Below are 24,166 nucleotides of genomic sequence, written 5' to 3'. Positions count from 1 at the left end.
ATTTAATTAGGGTTTTCTTGGGAGTGATATATATGTCGTTGTGATCAATTGAGATTTTTTTTATCTAATTGAGAATTGAGATGCATTATCATCCACTCATTTTTATTAAATGAGTGGTCCAGAATTTGTCACATGGAAAATATTTTTAGATTAATTAATTATGAAATGACAGAATGGTAATTTCATGGTACATTTTATTCAATAAATCTATTTTTTTTAATTTTAAATTTTTTTTTTGTTAACTATGTATACAATTCATGTCAACTACACACATATAATGCCAACTACATATGCAATCCATGTCAACTACACACAATGTCAATTACATATACAATTCATGTCAACTATACGCATATAATGTCAACTATAAGTTGTTGATATTTGATGTGCAGGCTATTGACGATAATACCCCGAGTTGACATAATCTACTTGCAGTTGATATTTCGAAAATGTTGTGGATGAGTGGCTGAAAATATATCTCAATTAAGCTAAAAAATCTCAACTTAATAGGACTTATATATAGGACTATATATCAGAAGCTAGCTAGTATTTGCCTTATTTGTTAGCTAACTCTCTTCTGTATGTGGCCATATTTATATATTTAAATATCTATTTTTAGAAAGATTTAAATCATGATGCGCTCATCCACAGAAAAGATCTCAAACCGGCAGCACAAAGTAAACCAGAGATCAATAACTGCCTCTATATTAATTGCTAAATATATATACATAATATATTACTATGAAAATATAGGTCATTGGAAATTTGTACTATAGATATAATTGCATCTGCCAACTTGAAACCGTTTGTCCTTTCTCTCTTTCAAAGTTCGTATATATTGACTTTGTTATAATTATATTTTTTCTAAGATGCAAGTTCTTAATTAATTGCAATCATTTACTAATTACTATTGTCGCTAAATATCTCGAGACATAAATTTTCTAATGAATAATATATACAGATCCTTGTGAACATTTAAGATGTCAGATTATGGTTGTAATTGCCAGGAAAGCTAAGTTTACCAAATGTTTAGGAGGCGAACTTATGATGGTCAAGTGTCCACGCACGCACTTAACAACAAATGAACGTGCATGTTATTCACGAACAAATCTAAATTATTGATCATTGTAATATATTATATGCTGTTGTTATATTAAAAATAACACAATCACATGTACCCAAAAAAATGTCATAATTTAAGCATACTTCATACTAACTCATAGGAGAGAAATGAGAATGCATTACTTGAGTTTCAATCTCGTGATCATGAGTGAAAATTTATTTTTACTTGTTCAATTCTTGTGCTTGTTCATTGACTTTATTATGTGTTTGTTCGTCATTCTCATTTCTCATGAATTATTGAAATATCATAGATTCCTATCCTAGCTTGTAGGAGTATATATATAAGAATAGGTCATCTTTCTATATCATAACCAAGACAGATTTGGACCGCACGGTACAAAATCCAAAAAATTAGAGGCCAAATTCAATAGCAGTGCCGCCACGTGTCGCAATCAAGACCGTCTAAAATAAAATTTAGATGACTTTTAAATATATACACGAAAAAGCTGGTTTTAAGATATTGATTATATACATGCTACTATTAGTTGTTATTGTCGAAGGTAGGAAGGACCCCACAATTCCAAGCACCTATTGTGGCATTTATATATACTACTATATTGTATCACACTGGATCTAATCTTATTTGCATTTGACATCTGACTTTGGAGAAAAAACTAAAAGAGAATTTATTGGTAAACAAACAAAACCAGAGAAAAAAATGAGAAAACAGCGGCAGATACAGAGAATTCAATGATGTAAAACGTTGGTTTCAGAAATAAATTGATTTGGGAGTATTTTTATTGGCTCTCAACTACTTCTGCGACTGCAACTTGTAGTATTTTCCTTACCATTTTTACGGGGGATTTCTAATTGGCCTTGTATTAACATGTTTAGAGCATCCGCAGCGGTGAGCAGCATGCTCACCGCCGTCCTTGCCGCTGGCAAGGACGAAGCTCGTCCGTTGATGCGCCCTGCCGCTGGCAGGGTGGTGCTCTTAGCTAAGAGCACGTCCGTGCCAGCGGCAAGAGCACGAGGTGGCGACGTGGCAGCTTCTGATTGGCCCGTTGATTTATCATTTATTATTATTATTTTTTTAATAAAATCGAAAAAATCTGAAAAATTCAAAATTAATAAAAAAAATATTTTCTCACTTCCTAATAAAATATATCCATTTTTTCCACACTTTTAATTTATTTTTTTTTCATTATTTTTACCCCAAAATTCATACTTTCATCTATAAATACTCTCATTTCAAACACAAAAAATGACACTATACTAAACAACTCTCTAAATCTCAATTTTTATGAGTTTAATTATGTAATTTTTAATTTTTAGGAGTTTAATTATGTAATTTTTAATTTTTAGGATTTTAATTATGTAATTTTTTATTTTTAGGATTTTAATTATGTAATTTTTAATTTTATTTGTAATTTGTAATATTTATTGTGGTTTTTAAATGAATTTTAATATTATGGAAATGTTTTTGTTTAATTGAATTTTATATTAATTGTGCTCGTCCTTGCGGAAGAGCACAGTTGTGGGTATTGTGCTCTTGCCAGAGAGCAGGCATGAATAGTACCGCCCGGGCCCACAACCGTGCCGCTGGCAAGAGCACGGTTGTGGATGCTCTTAGTTTCCATGTTCTGGGCTAAAATTAATGTACAGTCAAATTATAAAATAGGTCTATAATTATTTTGGAAATATTACTAATATTTTTTCGGATTAATTTCGTTTGGTTTTCAAAAACTGTCTAAAATTAAGAACCAATTTAATATTAATCAAAATTTTCATTATTTATTTTTGTTTTACAAACATCGAAGTTTAAATAAATATATAAATTTAGAAAAATAAAAAATGATGTAATTAAAAAATAGAGGTATGGTTAAGTTATTGGCGTTTTAGCTAAAATTGAAAATGCTCAAGTCATAGATGAAATATGTAGTAGTAGTAGTAGTTGTTGCTAAAATTTAGGGGCTAAATTGCGAATTACCTTAGATAGTTTAAATTAATAGTTAGTTAAAAACATCTAAAAACTAAAATATAGTCAATTTTGATTTGAAAAGGCTAAAATATCCCAAAAGGTTTAATTAAACATCTGCCAACTCCTCTCTACTTCTTCCTTTCAGCAATTTTTGAAGCCTCTAGAAATCACACAGAAATGTCGACTCCAAAATTAAGATCCACTCATATTTCTTTACATTTCTTGAAATTCAAAAAGAAAGCGTGAGATATGGCAGAGAGAGTCATGTTTTGAAATGAAATGGAATGAAATGTATTGGTGGATATAAATTAGGAATGGGAGTTAGTAAAAAAATAATAGTATATTTTTTTCCATAATTTTTAAATTAGATTATAATTTGCTTTTTAGAAATTCTGAGCTTTCTATCAATTTTTGTAATTTAGAAATGACGAGTTCTAAAAACAGATTACCCACGTGTGGTTTACTCTTACGAATTCACTTTTCTAACTAGGTTCATGTGTGTTTTGCCCATGTGATAAGGATAGTCAAATTTCATCAGAGCATCATTAATCCCGTCCCCAATTCAGGCTCCAAGTCCCCTCCACATTATCACTCCCCTAAATTTGAGTCATATGCCACAACTCCTCTAATCCTGCATGCCTCATCCCAGACCACAACTATTAAATTGTACTATTCACAACTTCAACTCATTTTACTTATAAAATAGAATATATTGAACAATTCAAACCAGAAAAATTTATTGTTCAATCGAAAAAAAGACAATTACAAATCCTAGACAAAGAAAATTAAAAATCCTAGAAAATGAAAATTAAAAATCCAAGAAAATAAAAATACAAGTCATAAAAATAAATAAAAATGAAAAAACTACTTCTTCATTTGTGCGCGAAGGTAGGCAATCATCTCATGGTGCAACTCGAGATCGAACTCTCCCTCGATGTCAACTCCGTCAGCTGGCTCATCCACCAGGTAATACTCATCTCCGACACAGAGTCGAATATCTTATCCGACACAGAGTCGAATATCTTATCCAGAGAATGATTGGGCGGCGGTGGCGGCATAGCGGAGTAGCTCGCAGTTGCCTTCCCCTTCACTTTCCTCTTTACCGTCTTTGTTCCCATCGGACGGCTTTGAGTGCTAGAGGATGAGAGGGAGACGTCGTCGTCTGTCACGTTGAGGTTGATTGTCGGACCTCCTTCGCTCGAAGAATAGTTTCCAGCTGCAGACACTTTGGTTCTCTTTGGCGCCCCACTTGGCGCCGGTTCTGCCCCATCGGTGTACTTCGGGCTCTTCTCGACAATCTTCCAAACATCGAAGTATTTGAAATGCTTCTTCCCGTCAGAGAAGAACTCCGCCTTGGCCTTATCCACGAGGTCCATCTCGCTGTGCCTGCTCGGCCACATCCAAAGTACGTTGGTCCACTTGCCATTCCACTTGTTCATCTCCTTCTGGACCCGACCCCAATGCTTACGTAGCTTCACGTAGCTACGCTCGAACGACCCTCTAGGGCGACCAACGTTGTACTTCTCCGCAATCCGCTGCCAGAACACTTTGCCGCTCTGATGGTTGCCGATGATAGGATCCTCGGAGACGTCGACAAAGTTCTTGGCTAGCCACAACGTCTCCTGTGGACTATACTTCTTTGGCCCCTCATCATCTGCAACCTTGCCCTTGCCCCTCCCTTTAGCAGGCTCCATATCAACTGGCGATGTTATTTCCATGTTAGTAGCCACCCCCGGAATAGGCGTCGCATCCGGGTTGGGCGTCGGCGGCACATACCAATTGTTGCCGTTGACGAACTCGTTCATCTGGAGTTCGTCGTTGTTAAACCACTCCATAGAAACTGAAAATATTGTAATACAAGAGGATTGAAATGGGCAAAGTGTGGAAGAATGATGCACAAATGTAGTATATATAGGCAATAAAATGGAAAAAAAAAAGAAATTAAATGTTGGGCACTTGCGGCCCGGCCCGGAAAACATCCAACTCCGGGCCGGGACGCTAGGCGTGCGGCACGGGCACGATTAACGAGCGGTCGGGACGGGCCCCGGGCGCGGCCCGGAGCTGCGACTATGTCCCCGGGGCAGGCCCCCAAGCCGGAAATTGCTCTCCTCCAACGCGTCGTGACGCAGGCCGGGACCCAACAGCGGCCCGGCCCGCTGCGTTAACGATGCTCTTATTGGACATTTCTGTGTAAATATGATTAATTGCAGCCGCATTATATTTATATCAACAAACAAAGCAACATGGTAGTAACATTTAATCAATTACCTAGTGTACAATTGTATAGGCAATGGGTAATTTAAATTTACTTGGGTAAACGGTTATGTAACTAATGTTTAACCTCAATTCTAGTTTCTACTCTAGCTAATTTTAACTAATTACTGAATTGAAGTATTAGTAGAAAAAAAGCCTATTTTAATTTATTCAAGATCGATCAAACATTTTTTCATATAAATTATCCATTTGGGCTAAATTGTTCAATATTATCGGACCCGGTTTTGTAAAAAATATATTGGGCTTCCCTTGTTGAGCCCATATAAATTGTAGACCATTGAATCAGGGAAGCCCAACCATGAAAAAATATATTGAGCCCATATATTTTTCTTTTTTTTCGTTCTGGTGATGTTAATTTGGTTATTAAGATTAAAGTTTTATAGTGGAATATATTTTCTAGTCGTAATGTATATATTTTCTGTGCGACTATTTACTTAATTATATGTTTGAGTTCTGAATTAACAGAGTGTAAGTAGAGATTGTTTCCTAAACCTAAATGTCAAATTAAATTATTTAAAACATTTAAGTTTGTCATTTCTTAATTTCACAATAATAGTAGTAAAATTTTATGTTTGACACAAATCGCTTAGAATCGGCCCGAGCTACGAATTTATGCATCCTTTTTACTACGTGCATATTAGTAATCAATATGCAAAAATTAAACGTATGCACAAAATTGTAAAAAATTAAAACAAGTGTTGGTTTTCAGATTAACCCAGTATTAATAACCATTTCACAACTTATTCTTGAAACAGGTTTGACAAGTAATTATCTAACTCTTGAGGGGTATATCTGACAATTACATCCGGCATATTATTCATCCGTTTGCACAAGACCCGATAACCCGAAAGTATCCTTTTACGCAACGAGATTTTGACCTCTTCCCGAATTATCGGGTCGGGTATGACCCACGATCTCTGCTTCCTGCACGTCTCATGGAATCCAGCGTAATACAATTCGACAGACTCCGCCACCTCCGCCGGCGGCGTCGCGGCGGAGGTGACATCACTCCATCCGATTTTCTCGTATTTCGTTAAGTAGGCTTTCACATTCAACTCGTGCTTCCCGATCCAGTCTTCCCCAATCAGAATCCCCAGATTCGAGCTCCGAACCTTCGAAACGACGTAGTTTAGGTTGTTCGCCAAGTACAAGTACGACAATGCGACGTCGTCGTACGCCGCCGTCTTGCCGTCTAGCTTACAGAGGAGGATCACAATCAGCCACGAGAGGCGACGGCTGATCTCCGGTGCCGATGCATCCGCTTCGCCGCCGGATGCGTGGCTGGAGAAACGGTTTTTCGTCGGAGTACTCCGAACATTCGCCGGTGACCAATCCTCCAAAATGCTGGAGAGCGCGGCGTCGTAATCGCCTAAAACAACGAGGAAATTCATCATGTAGCGCGTGAGGGGATGAACACCGCCGCCGATAGGAGGCGGCGACGTCTCCTTCCGAATCGCCTCTTCGAATTGACCTAGCATAGCACTAACCGTCTCCCCAAGCTTCAACTGCGCCATCGCCGCCTGAGATCTCACCTCCGACGAAAGCTTATCGGCAAATAAAAGCTCAATGTCCGGCCACAAATCGGAGATCACCTCATAGAGATCCAGCAGCCGGAATATCTTCTCCGGCGAGAGAACCTTCTTGCATTTGCAGAGACTCTCCGCGAAGGAAAACAGATCCGCCGCCGCATCCGTCGAGATTGCAGCGAAACACGCCTCCGCAACCTTTTCCGATGAAGAGAAGACGGCATCACAGATAATCTTCTCTCGTTTAAACAAATTCTGCACAGCAATCTTTACCACGCGCAGCCATGTATTGATCCTCGTCTCCAGATTCCTCCACTCCATATTCCTCAATTCAGAATTTCTCAACCTCTCAATCCCCAAATAATACATCGTCTCGTCGACGATCGATTTTCTCACAATTCGATAAGTACCAACACACTCCTTCGCATAACCGCACGCGATCATGCACTCCGCAACACTCTTCAAATCCTCCACCGCTCTCTCACTTTCCGTCGCCGTGGTTTCTCGATCTCGATCCTGAGAATTTAACGATTCAGAGTCGAGATTGCTGCTTCTTGTGGCGGATAATATCGCGGAAAATTCATATCTGAGCCTGTGCATCGCGATCTGCATCAACTCTTGAGCTCCGACGAGTTTGCGAGATGTGGTGCTCAGCTTGACATGGTGGTTCATGGCGTGTTGAACGCCGATAATAGCTTCTAATAATTTGTATGCTTCATTTCTGTCGGCGAGAAACAGAGATGAGAATGTATTCAATTTGGCGGCACCTACTTCCCATTTCCTGATTATATATTCGGCGTAGTTGTAGCTGATGCATTCCTCCGCCATGATCTCCGAGAGACAAAGGTGGCGCATAGGTGGCAATGGCATCACCACGGAGAGAGGATTATATATGTCTTTATTTCAATTTTTTTATATTTTATTGATATTGGATTTACAGAATTTGTGATTTTGGTTTTGGAGAGTAACAGTGGAATGTGTATATAATGGTTGGAGTGTGAATTCGAAATTTGGAATGGGTAGCTAATTAGCGTGTGAAAATTATGTTTGTTTCTCATTTATGGTCTCTCTGAAACGAACAAAAATCCAATTATATTTCTTGTTAGAATATTTTGATTATGATAGAACAAATATTTTGTAGTAATAAATAGGAAAAGTGAGAATGAGTTAAAAACGCGTAACAACCATATAATTTATGATGGAGAAAGAAAGGACCTGGAAAAATGAAGAAAAGGGAAGGAAAATCGGTTGACTGTAGAAAGCGTTTACGAAAAAGAGATACCAAACAATTTCCTTTTAAGGGAAAAGCGTGTTTGGTATAACGTCAGTATATTTTTCCTAATTAAAGCCATTTGTCATATTAATTGTAGAGCAAATAATAATATTACCAATCGAGGGATAGGATTTACTCGTTTTCATGTTTCTTTTGTTAACTACAATTATTTACATATAACTTTCACACTGGTTGGCATTAGCCTGGAAATCTATAATTACGCCAATATTCTCAAATAATGCTTCAAATTTTTATTGTTACAATCGGAAAGTTCTTAAGAGTTTTGAGTAGATATGCTTTTACATTTTATATTCGTTACATCTTTTTCAGGGTTGACTTCAGATTTGGAAATGTTGTCTTTTATTGATTCAGGGATAGTACGATACAATTATGTAAAATTTCAGAGTAAATTTTCCCTAATGAATTGAATGTTTATTATTTTTCTATTAACTATTTTTAAAATTTATCTAAATTTTAAACAAATTCTTATACAAAAGTCCCTATTAATAATTTAAATTACTAAAAAATAAACTTTTAGAGAAAATTCTGAAAATATTGCCCCTACTAATATCATTTTCTGCGTCCGCCACTGTTCTATTCATGCCTTTCAACTAGGGATGTCAATCGGGCCAACCCGTTCGGGTTGTCGGGCCATTCGGATACGGGCTATTCGGGTTATATTTTTTCGGGTTATAAAAGTTCGACCCTAACCCTAACCCTTCGGGTTTCGGGCTAACCCACCGGGTTATTCGGGCTAATGCGTATTTTTAATTCTTTTAATATTTTCAAAAAATAATACGTATTTTAAATTTTCTTTAATTATATAAATATTTTTAATTAATCATTCAACAATGAAATACATATTTTTAATTTTCTTTAATATTTTTTAAAAAGATTAAGTTATTTAAATTTAAATAACTTATTCATTACATAATTATTTACAAAATATCTATAAATAGTATGTTTATGTACTTTAAAACATAAATCAACACTTTGTTTCAAAATTCAAACATAAATCAATTCGTAGAAAATTAAATAAAATTTTCATAACGTGAGAGGTGCATCGTAGATGTAACAAAAATATTTTGAATTGTTAAAGAGTGAATTATCAAGATGCTAGCTAATTGGAGTAACTCTAAGTTTTCTTGAATTATGATTGGTCAAATTTAATTTATTCCAGCTGTAAATAAGTCAAATAATAATTTATCTTTGTTTTAAGAATCATCAAAGTACGCATAATTCAATGACGAAGCGGCGTCAAAACACTTTGCACTATTATATTGGAAATATACTAAAAGAAAGCTTTTACATACGAGTATTTATGAATCCATGAACCACATGGTGATTTTTTTCGTGATCTTATATAGTCGGTTGACGTATTTGGATTTTGCATGGTTTTAGAGGGTTGTTTTGGATGATTTTGATTATATTTCTATATTTTGGTATGTTTATATGTTTGTTGAGAAATGATAGAAAATTGATTAGAAAATGTACACAAAATATGTGGATGTCCAGCAGCCTTGTTTGAGTCAATGTTTCTCGCGATTTTGAAGTCTGATAAACCTCTAATACATATCATTCTCTTCGTCTTCGAAAGAGCTTCGTGTGGATATATTACACGCCTCAGTCGGAGCTTTGTAGAGAAAGTTATGACCGTTATAAAAACTGCTTGTTGTGTAGAAGCCTTCAACCCGACGGGCCAACCCGTAACCCGAACGGGTCAGCCCGCCTAACCCGACAACCCGAATGGCCCGATTTTAAATTCGGGCTGCGAAATTACAACCCTAACCCTGTATTTTTATCGGGTTATTCGGGCCGGCCCGCGGGTTCGGGTTACATTGACATCCCTACTTTCAACCAATCAATCGGAGAGTTGCTTTTGTTAAACTAGAGCAGATTCTTGAAAACTTGCTTAAGATAATAATCTTATTTTTGTTACTATAATATTTACCACTACTCCCTCCCTCAGTCTTTGAAAAGTATTATGAATATTTGATTTTACATGAGTTTTATGTAAGTAGTATTAATAGAGAGAGAGTTCTATATTATTAGTAACATAGTACTCCCTCCGTCCCGTGCTACTCGCACGTTTGCTTTTCGGCTCGCCACAAAGTCCTTACACTATTTATAATTTAAGTTAGAATTAATACATTTAATTAATATGTTAGTTTAAGTTAAGAGCTCTTTTATTAAGTGATGTCTCATTACACCTAAAAATTCTTTTTTAATTACACAAAAAAATCAATCCCAAATTTACGACCTAAAATGAAAAGTGCGAGTAGCATGGAACGGAGGGAGTATAATGGTAGAAGGAAAAAGAGATAAAGTGTACTGTAAGTAGTATTAATAGAGAGTGAGTTCTATATTATTAGTAACATAGTATAATGGTATAAGTTGTAAATAAAATGAGTATGTAAAGGATAATTTATACTCCAAAATACTACATACTTTATTAATATGAACTAGCAATAAATAAATAGTAATTCATACTTTCTTATAGCTGAGAGAGAGTACTACTCTATGTCTGAGTTATTTAGTTAAAATATAAAAAGAGTGTTAAATGTCCGCCTCAGTTCCGGGGAATTTAAAACAAATGACCTTTTTTCGAGATCCAGAAATGTGCAATAGTTTACTTAGAGCATCCACATCGGCGAGCTGCAGCTTGTTTGTCCGTCCGTGCCAGCGGCACGGCATCGCTGTCCGCCGCTGGCACGGCACTGCTCGATGCATCGAGCACGTCCGTGCCAGCGAGCAGCATACGGGCAGGTGGTGATTGGCCGTTGGCAAATTTTTTTTTAAATCGAATTTTAATTAAAAAAATCTGATTAAAATTTAAAAAAAAAAATTCCACTTCCCAAAAAATTATATTCATTTTCTACCCATTTTTAGTTTATTTTTCAATTTTTCCCCCAAAAATACACATTTTCATCTATAAATACCCCCACTTTCACACCAAAAAATTCACACCACACTACACAATTCTCATCTACATTCTCTCATTTCCATTCTCAATTCTCAATCTTTCTTCCACTCCTACAACATAACAATGTCCGGCCACGACGATCACCCCCCCGGCTCCCACGGTTGGAACCCCGAGTGGTTCGGCTCACAACCGTTTCCTAGTCTGGAAACGGAATATTCGGCCCCTCCTCAAACCCAAGGTTCGGAAGTTCCGGATGGCTACCGGCCTTACACGATCGACGATCAAGATGCCCCCAAAGGGCAATACGGGTGGACACCCGAGCCTAGAGCGAGGTCGAGCGGCCCCTCCCAAACTCCGACTCCTCCTACTCGCGGTGTCCGCACACCGTACACTCCGGCGGAGATGGAGCAATTGTTCAAAGCGTTCTTGTCAATCTCCGAAGATCCGGAGGTTGGCACGAACCAATCCGGTGATCATTATTGGTGGCGCATCTGTCGCCGATACAATGAAAACCGGCCGGCTGGAACAATCGAGCGCAACGAGAGTATGGTGCACAACGCCATATACAGAGCCAACGAAGAAATCCAAAAGTTACAGGGGTATTACCTCCAGGAAGAGCGGTCGGCGGGGAGCGGTCGGAGCGAGGTCGACATCATCAGTTCTGCCTTGTCGACCTACCAATCCATGAACTACAAGCCGTTCACGTACCTCAACATTTGGCAGGAGACGCGGTCGCATCCGAAGTATAGGGGAGGCGTAACATCCTCCTCTAGCGGCTCCTCCAAACGGTCAAGGTCGGTATCTCTATCCGACGCCGGCTCCGAAGACGTGGCTAGCCAACTTGCCGGAGCTAACTTAAGTAACCCCGACGCCGGCCCGAGCGGTTCCCAACGCCGACCGCAAGGAAGGAAGAAGGCGGATGTCGCACCGCGACTCCATCCCACTCCATATGTGCCACCTCAACCCCCCCACCAACTCGTTGTGGGGGGTTTTGGCCCAACTCAATTTGGCCGATAGGTCAAATATGACCCCCGAGCAACTTCGATCGCATGTGGCGATGATACGGGGTCTCCGAAGAATGTTGGGGGGTATTGTCGGATGATGACTAGTCTTCCCCGGATGTAATTTTTACGCTTAAATTGTGTAATTTTTATTTTTTAGTAGTTTAATTATGTAATTTTCATTTTTTAGGATTTTAATTATGTGCTTTTTATTTTTTAGGATTTTAATTATGTAATTTTTATTTTTTAGGAATTTAATTATGTAATTTTTAGTTTTATTGTAATTTGTAATATTATTCCGGATATTTTTAATGAAATTTAATTTTGGGGAAATGTTTTTATTTAAATTGAATAATAGAATGGTGAAACCCTTGTGCTCGTCCTTACGGAAGAGCACAGATATGGGTGTTGTACTCTTGCCTAAGAGCAGGCAGAAAAAGTGGGGTCGGACCCACATCCGTGCTCGCGGGCAAGAGCACGGATTTGGATCCTCTTATTCTTTCTTACGTGAAACACATTCGATGTTATGTCAAAAATATTATACTAGTAACTAACATTCAAAAGTTTAAAGGTATTTTCCCATCGTAGGCCCTCCTGCTTTAATGGGTCAAATTGACCGAATTTAAAATTGGATTAGAAATTATGGTATGAAATGAGTGACTACATCTCCTAAGATAACTCTATAACAAACCAAGAAAATAAATTTTAGTACGAGTAACAGACGAACGTAGAGCCGATTCCTACTCACTAACAATCAATTCCAATACAAAAAAGAAAAAGATAAGAAATCAATTCCAATACAAAAATAATATTAGGCTATAACAGCCTCCACAGTGGATGCGCCAGTGATGGCCACATCAGCATACCCTTTCTTTCTGCAATGGTGATGCCATGGTGGAAAGCCTTATAAAAAATTTGTATTTAAATTTTAATATTGTTTTTTATGTTTACACATTATAAATAGCAAATTAGACACTAAATTAGTCCTCGAACAGACGTTGATGAGCTAGGCCATGCTCTCGACGGACGGATGTTCGGTGGCGGATGGACCTCGAGACCTGCTCTTCGGCCTACTCTTGCTCTTGTATTGCACGAATTCTTGCGAGAATCTGATTCCCGAAAGCAAACATTGTGCGTTCCATAGCCCGATTTATATCTTCTCCGGGATTCATTTTGGAAAAGTGAGTGAAAGTGAGTGTTTGATTGGAGAGATGTTGTGTGAGGGTTGAGAGATGTGTGAGAAATGAGTGAAAATAAGGTATATTTATAGATAGAAATTTAAAAAATAAAACTTAAAAAAATTGAAAAAGTGAAATCAAGCTCGGGCGCGGCTTTGCAATGGGCGCCCGAGTGGGATGACCGATCATTCAGTTGAGATACTCGGGCACCCGATCCATCGGGCGCCTGCAATGGATGCCCGATGGCGCCCGAGCCTGATCTCGTGCGATCAAGCGCCAGATCGGGCATCCATTGTGGATGCTCTAAGGACGTCCACGATAGGGGAGCCGCGGCTCTCGGCCCGGGGGTGGCTGGGCCGCGGCTCCCTATTGCTGAGGCCACGGTGAGCCGCGGCGGGGGGTGAGACCAACTGAGCGCCACCAAGCTGGCCAGGCCGCGGCGCTTCGGCGCTGGGCCGTGGCGCGCTATTGTGGCGGCCGTGAGCCCAATGCCCGCACAATCCCTTTTTTTTAATATTTTCGAAAATTGTTTATATATACTCCATTTTCCACCATTTTTCAGTTCACACATTTGAACAACCCTAATTTTCATTCTCTACAATTTTTATAGTCTAAAAAATGCAAGGTGGAGATGATGATTCCCCTAGTTATGGAGACTCGGGATACGACAACTTTCCATCTTCCCAACCGTGGAGATCAAGTTCCACCCTCTCTCCAAACCAGATGTAGAGTCCTCAATCGCCGCCGTCGTGGCAACAGACACCCCAGTATCGGGGTCAGTCCTCCTCTCATCAGCAGAGGAACGTGGGTAGTCCCCAATCGGGGTTCAGCGACTACCGGCCCATCATGGACGCGATCAACACCCCTTCTCAGCAATTTCGATCCACACATTTCCAATTCTCTCAATTCCAATCCACTCAATCTCCTCTGTCTGAATCTGATAGATTCACATGGGAACAGTTGATGGGGACACCGGAGACCCCGACGTCTGGTTGTGTGGAGACGGGAAGAGAGGCGGCGGCGGCGGGAGGCAAAGCGGCTTCGACGGAGAGCAGGGCGACGACGGTGGCGGCGGGCCCGATGGCAGCGGCGGTGGCAGCAGGGCGGTGGCGGTGGACGGGGGACATTCTACAAAACGGAAGAGTTCGTTGCTATTGTTAGGGCCTGGGATACAGTCACGACAGATCCCACAGTTGGTACAGATCAGACCGACGTTTGCTTCTGGAACCGCGTCCTAGCGGTGTACAACGGATTCAAACCACCAGGCACCGTGCAGCGTACACACGACCAGGTCCGGAAGAAGTTCAACAGGATGACTAGAGCCCTCAAGAGGTTCACTGGCATATACGACAACCAACTCTGCACTGCTGAGAGCGGCCGCGGCGAAGCCGACATACAAGCGTTGTCGTGTCAGTTGTTCAATACTGAAGGGTGGCCCAAGTTCAGCTACTGGGAAGAGTTCCTTGTTCTGCGAGACTCCCCGAAGTTCAGGGCCATCTGCGAGGAAGAGTGTGCTCCTGGTGTGAAGCGGACAAGGATCGGCGCCGCCGGCAACTACAGCAGTAGTAGCGGCTCACGCACCTTCGACCTGAACGACGATGTTTCATATGAGCCCCCCTCGTCACTCTCCAGGTGCCCACGCCCAAAGGGCCATCATGCCGCAATCCGGGAAGCTAGATCCGCGTTGACCCATACCCTGAAGGTGCAGATGATGAAGCAACTTCAGGAGAACTTGTCCTTGTACGAGAAGTCGACCGACCCGGACACCAAGGACATGTACTACGACCTCATACTGAGACTGAGGTCGAAGTTGGGGATGGACGATGCGGCCGAGGCGAGGGGAAGTGTCGGCGGTGGCGGCGGCGGCGAAGGTGGTGAAGAAGTGTCGGATTCTGATGACGCCACCAAGTAGGCAGCGGTGGCGATGTTTTTTTTAGTTTCTATAAAATTATCGTTGTATAATTTTCCCTATCTATATAATACAACAAAGATTTAGTTTGAATTTTGTTTTTTTAAATTATGCATTTTTTTTTAATTTATTATAGTCCAAACATATTTATTCTAGTTAAATTAAAATATAAGCAAAAATAAAAAAAAATAATTTGTGACTTGGGCTTGTCCACTATTATGTGAAAAACTGAAACAGATAATATTTTTGTTAGTTGGCTATCAACATTGATGATCTTTTTCTTGTACTCCGTATAGAAGATGATTATGCCAATGAATAAAAATTAAGATGATGGGTACTTGGATTTCATGTCTCAATATCACCATTTCAACTAATTGCAAATATAATAGTTGACTCAAACAAAAAATTGTCATTCCTTAAGATTGAGCAACAGAAACAAAATCCCTTAAAACAAAGAACTTAAACTTTGATAGCATACTTTCTTAGAGGGAAGTACATCTCCTTCTTCTTCTGCTTCTCTGTTTTCAAAGATGCCTGAAACAAGGACCAATATAGATAGTCAGACACCATGGAAGTACAGTAGATGATTCGAGAAATACAAGAGAACTCGAGAAATACAAGAGAACCGGCACATTCAAGAATAGCAAAGACCAAACACAGTATTGCCCAACTGAACATAAAATCTTTGGACATATGAGCATCAGATGCTGAAATGACATAAGCACACAGCAGCACAACACCCACCCACAATGCGTACATGTTAAGATTTATTCCTTAAACATGCACACAAGGGGAAGAATTCAGATTTATACAGTAATTGCTTTTGACATACATGGTCAAACGTAACTAGTGGCATTTACAAGTCTCACTCTCATTATAATTAAGTTACTTCTTAAATCTGCCCAAGCCCTAAAACTAGAAGAGAAGAATAAAACAAAGTCTCAAGTGAACTACTGTATTAGCTAAGGAGAATCAATATCCAAAAACAGAAAAGCTATGCCATTTAAATGTAAAATACTAATCTGATGTGCGTAAACTTCAACTGATGATATGTGATACAGTGATGATTATCTGAGGTTTCTAAGGCAAACAATCAACACTATTACAAAAATAAATTAAAGTAATACACTTATCATAGTGTTTACAGGCAAATGAACAATCAAAATAAACAACAAAAATAATCTTAAGAAATTGCATCATAACTTCCAAATATGTTAAAGGAGGCAATTAACCGAATGTAGCATATGTATATGAAGCTATTGAAAATAGAAATCGCAAATCTATAATAGACACAAAATAAAAAAAAATCAGCCATTAGTCAAAATAATAACACAACAGAGCTCAAAAATCATAAAAATCCTCCATATAAACAAGCTATCTATCAGAAAATGAATGGTACCTGGTGCTTGGTGAGGCGGCGGCGGATAGCACGAGTCTTCTTAGGGCGGAGATCAAGAGGCAAGTACTTCTTGTTCTTGTATGCTTCGCGCAGCGCAGACTTCTGCTTCTGAGAAACCACGGTCAGCACCTGGGCAATCGACAGTCTAACCACCTTGATCTTCGACAGCTTGTTGGGAGCGCCTCCGGTGACCTTCGCCACGCGCAGCAGAGCAAGCTCCGCCTTCAGATCCTTCAGCTGCGCCAGCAGCTCCACCTTGTTCTTCAGCCTAAGCTCGTGAACCTTAATCCTCGCTGAATATATCAAATAAAACAGAAATCAATAAATGCACGAAACAAAATTGAAATATATACGCCTTTTTTGTAATTAAAGACGAATCACTGTTCTTACCCATCTCTAATTTCTTCTTCCTTGCTGTGGGATGTAGGGTTTGCGAGATCAGCAGAGACGAGAAGACAGATACTAAAACCCTAATTCAATTTATAGGCAAAACCTAGTGGGCTCTAAAATTGAAACATGGCCCAATATAATTTGAGTACGAAATGGGCCTATATCTATTGGATCTTTATTCATTTAATTATTATGCTTTTTCTATGATTATTTTATTTCACAATCAATAAAATAAATATTTCCAAAAACATGTTTATAGTAAAATACAAAAAACAATTCGTATAAATTTGACCTAAATTTTCATTTTTAAGTATTACTTTTTGTGATTAATAAAAACATGCTGAGGGCATTTATAAAAAGCATTGTTAATTGATTCAATGTATAATATAATGCAGTTATGTGAGCAAATTTGCGGAAGTAAAAAAATAGAGCGGAAAATATCAGTAATGGTATAGAAACATAATTAGCTCCAACATAAAAAAAATACTACCAACTGTGATCACTATTACATGTGCACACGCGATATTAGTTTTCCTTTTATTTTCACACCAATAAAAAAAGCGAAAAGAAATAAAATAGATAATTTCCCATTTTTCACTAACAATATACCAATCACTTTCAGATTTTTTTGATAGCACTGTCGCGAGAGGGCCAGATGGATAAAAGCAATGAAAGAAGAAATGGAGTCACTTGTCAAGAACAACACATGGATTTTGGTGACAAAGACTAAACTACAGAAATTGATTGGATGCAAGTGGATTTTTCAAGAGGAAGATTGAAGCAGCTCTTGGAAACAAAGTGAGGTATAAGGCTCAGCTTGTTGCTAAGGGGTACACACAGAAAGAAGGCATAGACTACAATGAGGTTTTCTCTCGTGTGGTGAAGCACAGTTCCATTAGGATTCTGCTGGCCATAGTGTGTCAAAACGACTGGGAACTGCAGCAAATGGATGTAAAAACGGCATTCCTTCATGGTGAGTTGGAGGAGAGTATTTACATGGAGCAGCCAGAGGGTTTCATTGAGCCAGGAAATGAGAACAAGGTTTGTCTCTTGAAGAGGAGCCTCTATGGATTAAAGCAAAGCAGCCGGCAATGGAATAAGAGATTTGATGAACACATGTTGAGCATTGGTTTCAGTAGATCAGAATATGACAACTGTGTTTACATGAAGAAGAAGAAGAATGGAAGAGCAATAGCATACCTGCTTCTCTATGTAGATGACATGCTGATTGCAGGTTCAGATATGTGTGAAATTGAGAAGATAAAATTAGATTTGAGTGCATGTTTTGAAATGAAAGATTTAGGTGATGCAAAAAGGATATTGGGAATGGATATCATAAGAGATAGGAGGAAGGGAACCTTGTGGCTAACACAACAGGATTACATCAACAAAGTATTGAAGAAGTTCCAGATGACTGAGTCAAGATCAGTCATGACTCCTCTAGGCGCACATTTCAAACTGAGCTCAGAGCAGAAGCCTAAGACCGAAGAAGAGAGGAAAGAGATGAGTAATCTGCCTTCTGCTAACATAGTAGGGAGTGTGATGTACACTATGGTGTGCACTAGACCTGATATAGCTCATGCCATAAGCTGTGTAAGCAGATACATGTCAGATCCGGGTAAGATTCATTGGCAGGCTCTAAAGTGGATCTTAAGATATCTTAAAGGATCTGGCAGTGTTGGGATATTGTACAGGAAGGGGTATGACTCAACAAAGGATGCTGCTATGGGCTTCTGTGACTCTGATTTCGCCACAAATTATGACAATAGGAAGTCACAGACAGGTTACATATTCACCTTATATGGTTCTGCTGTTTCATGGAAATCTGGTTTACAATCCGTGGTAGCCTTGTCAACAACGGAGGCTGAATATATTGCACTTGCTGAAGCAGTGAAAAAAAAGCTTCTGGATTAAAGGAATCCTAAGTGACTTTAGGGTACAACAGAGAGCTATCACAGTGCATTGTGATAGTAACAGTGCAATAAGTCTATCAAAGCATCAAGTGTTTCGTGAACGGAGTAAACACATAGATGTGAGGTTACACTTTGTCAGAGATGAGGTAAGTAAAGGAGAAGTGAAGATTCAGAAGATAGGGACAGAGGATAACCCTGCGGACATGTTAACCAAGATTCTGTTGTGTCCAAGTATGCTCATTGCTTGGATTTGGTAGCTGTGGTTCAGAGATAAATGGGAGCTGAATGGAGATAAAAGGGGGGATAGAAGATTAATCATTGTTCAACCTAGGTGGAGACTTGTTAGGAAAGGAGGTTGAAAATGATGCATGGGTGCATAGCGGTTCAAACGGTTGCTCAAGATTTCAAGATTCAGTTATAGAATCTGTTGGCTTTCACAAGCGGTTATGGTGAGCCTTGAAGAGTATAAAGACTCAATTCTACCCGAGCAGCATTCATTATTCAAATCAACATTCAACTTGGAAGTTGAGTTTCTTCCATATTCCGCATACACACACAGCGTATAGAGTGACCAATTTTGTATAGCTGAGTGTGATTGAGTGAGTCTTGTGAGTAGATTCATATTGTAGCTCAGTTCTGTGATTGTAATCGAGTGTGAGTGTTGTACAAAGATTGATCAATAAAGCTATTCCCTTCTCTCCCGTGGACGTAGGCTTGCAAAGGCCTAACCACGTAATTCCCTTGTGTTCTTGCCATTGTTTACGTTCAAATGCTCATGCTATTCATATCAAGGTCTTCATCAAAGTGTATTGATTGAAAGTTGAAGCTCAATTTGTTAATTCACATTCTAACACAGAGTGAAGACAAATCTGAATTACAATCCTTCTTCATGCAATCAATCTCCTTTTGTAGCTCTGTTTCTTCTTTTCTTCCTAGCAAATAGCAATGGCTCTTTCCTTTGTGGTTAAATCATATTACCACAAAGTCTGTGCTCTTTCCACTAGCCTGATGAAGAAAAACAAGCACCTCATATCACAACCTTTCCAACATTGAATCACAGAAATCTTGCAGCAATTGCGATAGGAAAATTCTCATGGGAAGAACAACTATTTAAAACGAAATAATCATCTTGTGCATTCGGATTTCGGATACACGCTTATTTTTCCCTTTCTTCGAATATCGAACCTCCTAAACTCTACTTACACAAGCCAGAAATTTCCTGCATGTCCTCACTCTTAGTTTTGTTCTTAACACACGCTTTGTCTAGTGCTTCACCTTCCTTCGTAAGGGGCGCTATTATTGAAGAATAGATATCAGCAATGTATATTTTTTTTTACTTGGACATCACTAATGTTAATACTGTGCTGTTAATGAGACAGTATTGTCTGAATAGCATATGCCGGAAGACGAGAGACCTACCAGATATGGATGTTTAAGTATTTTGATGCGGGTACCATTGGCTGAATACTTCCCGGATAACAGAAGCCTAACATGTGGAATGCTCTTCCAACTCTCCCCCAGCGCTGGTTTCAACATACCAGCTTCTCCGGCCACCATGTGGTTTGTCACCTGAAGCACAAGCCTTTGATTGGTTATACTATAGAACAAAATAAATTTATGTGGATCTAAAAACAAAAGTGGATATGTATTTATGCATTCATCATCTATCATACTGAAGATTTGGTGATTAAATCTTCTATACCATTTTGAAAAGAAAGTAAATGATGTAACAATTACCACGACACAGAGGTTAGACTCATGTGCAATCTCCTTTAACAAGAGCCCAGCAGTCGCCATTAAGGCATGTCCTGCACATGGCCATGAAGCAAAAACTTTAGGAACATGTGAAATTCAGTTATACGTGATAGCAGTTGAGACAGACAATCGAGCATTTCACCATTTATAAACGCAATCATGATATTACATGATTAATAGTAGTTGAATTGTCGATCCCCCCACAAGCTAAAACTAACAAGAAAGAAAAAAGTGTTCTGTGGTTTTATGCAAATAAGCTACTATCATTTTCATGAGTTTATTAAAAAATTGTGATTGGGCCCTCGTGGAAATGATTATGCCCAACGGCCTTGTTAGCAATCTTAAGATGAATGTGTAAACTGGATGTATACCATGTACACCACCACCCCCAAGAACTGGAGCTATAAGTGATGAAAGTGAGTCGATGATAAGCATCCTCATCTGGAAACTAATCTGCAGAAAAATATTTCTTTTGTGACCAACATATTTGATTAACAAATAGAGACAGAAATTGGAGGTATGACAGAAAACCTGAGATCTCAAATTATTCCTTAACTGGCGGAGCATGTCAAGGAGGGTAAAGATGTCAAACACAGAATGGCAAACTATGCTGCTCATATCTCGTTCGACAGTTTTATTTAGCTGTAAAAAAACAACGATGAACGCACATCAAAGTGTTAACACAAAAGAACATCAAAACAAGGAAGAAATGACAGGAAATGAAATCATGTCTTATTTACAGAGAGGGAGCAGTAGTGCAGCTCTGCCAATATATGGATGCATGAACCATATGAATCGCTATCACTTTTTTTTTGGTGACCACTTTTTAATGTTTATAAAGCAGCACACACATATACATTTACCAAATTCAAACTATATTACCAAACTTAATAAGAGGTAGCGTAGTAACTAACTAAAGATTCAAACAAAGGCAGCTGGATTCCATATACAAGAGAGATGGAAAAACCTCCAACTCCATGATTAAATTGTTTGACACCAGTAAATCAACAGAGAGAGCCAAAAGCACAACAATCTCAAATTGATTATATCACCTGTGTAGTGGAAGGATCTGGCGAAAAACTGAGAAACTGTGCGACACGTTTAGGTGAAAAGGAGTTGCCGGTATCAAAGTAGACCACCTTGCCCAAAGAGTTCCTTGCTACATGTGATGCAGCTTTAAGGCAAACCTACAAGATAAACTTTTCTAAGAAAGGAATACTGGACTCAAAATGTCAGCTCAATAAGAGCTTATTCCATATCAACAGAACAACCAAACACTGTCTTGATTCATACTTGAGTTTTACCAGAACATGATGGCCCGACTAGCTCTGTTACATGACCCGCACGCAGTCCTCCTTGCAGAAGAATATCAATACTAGTCCAGAATCCATTATCAATTTTTAAGTTTGCCCATTGAATGATACTAGTATAAATCATAGTCGTAGCGACATTACCTTTCACATCCTGTGGATAAAGTACACTTGTTAAGTTGAGAATCTTCTAACAATTCCAAACCATTTAGCCAAGGTCGTTGCCCACTCTCTATTATAGACAAAATTTGCTTAATTCCCTAATTCCAAGAACAACACATAAACTCATACATAGAGTAGTACTATAATTTAAGTTTGTAATTGACATCTGTTGCTAAAATGACTAACATGTTCCAATTTTTGCGGTGCATAGTCTTGTCTAGCAAAAGCCTCTAATGCAGAAAGATCATGCATAAGGAAATCTGTATCTGCAAAACGAATAAGAAGCAAGATCATTCAACATAGGATTCTGTCCTGATTAGGAGACTAGCCAGTAGCAATAAGGGGATAAAACGAACCGGTGAAAATGCCGTGAGAAGCACAGAACATACGGAAATTGGAATCGATGATTGGATAATCTCGCTCTAAATCTTCTAATGGCGCCATCACTTTTGCCCTAATGAGAGATGAATCGAGGGTAGGAAATACGGAAAGAAACAAGCTGACGCTAACTCTTTTAGTTCAACAAATTATGCAAATGTAACTTACGAATACAAACCTTTTTTTTCTTTTCTACTGCAATTTATTCAATGTAAATGCAATTATTTTGTACTGCTACATAAAATCAAATATTCTCATAATAATACTAATAGAGTATTTTTATTTTAAAATTCAACATTTTTTAGGTAGTATATCAAATTTGAAACACACAATGTATACATATGATATGACTCTATTGATCGTGCCTTGTATTAACTCTTTGTTCTTTTTGGTTACTATTTTCATTTAATTCAACAAAAGGTAACATTGTAATACCGCGTCATTATTTTATTGAGTAGAAACTTGCAAATTTGCCTAATGGGGAGCAAGCCACTAACAACCGATAAGGGGCTTAAGCCTCTCCCAACTTTTTTTTTTTTTTTTAATATTTCTATTTCAAATTTTTTTAAAATTTTTAGAATGTGTCTTTAGCCCTCTCCAGTTTAAGGCCTTTGAAGTCTAAATTGTTGAGAGATTAATGAGAATGAGGGGCTGAGATTTAAAATTGCAGAGAAAAACTTAAAACAATGGCAGCCGACGGAAAAAGTGTATCTGGGAAGAAGAATGAGAAAAACTTAAAACAACGATAAGCCGAGAGTATCAAGAGACATCGTTTCAGAGACGCTATAGAAAGAAGGCGAAATAAAAGAGCACTAAACTTGGTATTTGAAAAGTCATGTCCGGTACTATTACTTGTAGCCTTTACACGTGTTACAATTGTTTCACTTTTAATAAAATTAAACGTGTGCAGACGTGTTCATTAAAAATTTTGTAAACGTTTTCTCATGAAAGGTTATTTCTTTTTTATATTTGTATTGTATTTGATTAATATTATGTATTACTAGTATTTAGTAAGTATATTTATTCATTTTGTGATTGTGATTTTTATATAGAATTTATTTTATATGAAAATTTAGTTTTAAATGCAAAATGTAGATAAATAATACGGCTATTCTTTGTACAATCTCTGTTAGGTAGTAGCATTGAAACATGATCATTTTGGTCAATATATCATTATAGTCATTATTATATTTTAAAATTTTATTTGAAGCATAACTCTTATATATTTGTTTACTTGGTGAGAAAGCAAGTCTTTTGAATTAAAATTGCCCACACATTTACATTGTATGATATCTGTTATGTAACAACATCGAAGAGAAGATCATTTTGAATAGTACAACACCATAATAACCGTTAGATAATACAAAGTTATTGTTAGTTTGTTTTTATTTTATTTTAGAAAATTTCTTATTGTGGTTCATTAATCTTGTGAGCGTCAAACATATTGCATGGACGAAAAACAATCTAATCATGAGCTCCTGATTATTTAAAAATGACCTTTTGCGTTTAGTCTACGTTATGCATTCAAACATGTATAAAAGAAATACTTTTATATCTGCTTCATTCTCTTTCTTCACTAAATACACAAAACAACACTTTATAAAATTCCATTACGCTAAAAGAAGAGGTCATCCTTATTAGGATGAAGGGAATATATCGATAACAAAATTTACTGTTAAGCCCCTCCTATAATTTATTTCTGCGTCCGCCACCGTACCTGTAAAAAGTTTAT

The 24,166-nt window shown here is 38.2% G+C and overlaps 4 protein-coding genes across 6 annotated transcripts; all 4 read right to left on the bottom strand.

The window, feature by feature from the left end:
- Nucleotides 1-3,939: 3,939 nt before the first annotated feature.
- LOC121744695 (glutathione S-transferase T3-like) lies at nt 3,940-4,878 on the bottom strand. Its single transcript, XM_042138283.1, has one exon. The coding sequence runs from the start codon at nt 4,876-4,878 to the stop codon at nt 3,940-3,942; it is 939 nt and encodes a 312-aa protein (XP_041994217.1).
- A 1,179-nt stretch (nt 4,879-6,057) lies between these two features.
- Nucleotides 6,058-7,671, bottom strand: LOC121744694 (exocyst complex component EXO70H1-like). Its single transcript, XM_042138282.1, has one exon. It carries the CDS (start codon nt 7,669-7,671, stop codon nt 6,058-6,060), a length of 1,614 nt encoding a protein of 537 aa, XP_041994216.1.
- A 7,799-nt stretch (nt 7,672-15,470) lies between these two features.
- Nucleotides 15,471-17,025, bottom strand: LOC121745431 (60S ribosomal protein L35-like). Its single transcript, XM_042139336.1, has 3 exons — nt 16,917-17,025; nt 16,527-16,819; nt 15,471-15,661 (listed from the first exon to the last, which is right to left on the bottom strand). The coding sequence occupies exons 1-3, from the start codon at nt 16,918-16,920 to the stop codon at nt 15,587-15,589; spliced, it is 372 nt and encodes a 123-aa protein (XP_041995270.1). The 5' UTR covers nt 16,921-17,025; the 3' UTR covers nt 15,471-15,586.
- A 2,585-nt stretch (nt 17,026-19,610) lies between these two features.
- LOC121745430 (DNA repair protein RAD51 homolog 4-like) lies at nt 19,611-22,579 on the bottom strand. Of its 3 annotated transcripts, none has more exons than XM_042139333.1 (10): nt 22,413-22,579; nt 22,243-22,322; nt 22,039-22,154; nt 21,878-21,959; nt 21,637-21,771; nt 21,116-21,226; nt 20,956-21,037; nt 20,567-20,637; nt 20,249-20,398; nt 19,611-19,834 (listed from the first exon to the last, which is right to left on the bottom strand). In XM_042139333.1, the coding sequence occupies exons 1-10, from the start codon at nt 22,498-22,500 to the stop codon at nt 19,799-19,801; spliced, it is 951 nt and encodes a 316-aa protein (XP_041995267.1). In that variant the 5' UTR covers nt 22,501-22,579; the 3' UTR covers nt 19,611-19,798. The 3 variants fall into 3 exon arrangements, with proteins under 3 accessions (XP_041995267.1, XP_041995269.1, XP_041995268.1); XM_042139334.1 differs by lacking the exon at nt 19,611-19,834 and adding an exon at nt 19,859-20,122; XM_042139335.1 differs by having other exon boundaries at nt 21,878-22,048.
- Between the last annotated feature and the right edge of the window lie 1,587 nt (nt 22,580-24,166).

Source organism: Salvia splendens, chromosome 8 (genome assembly GCF_004379255.2).
Source record: "Salvia splendens isolate huo1 chromosome 8, SspV2, whole genome shotgun sequence".
Lineage (NCBI taxonomy): Eukaryota > Viridiplantae > Streptophyta > Magnoliopsida > Lamiales > Lamiaceae > Salvia > Salvia splendens.
This window is presented reverse-complemented; position numbering and strand designations above follow the sequence as displayed.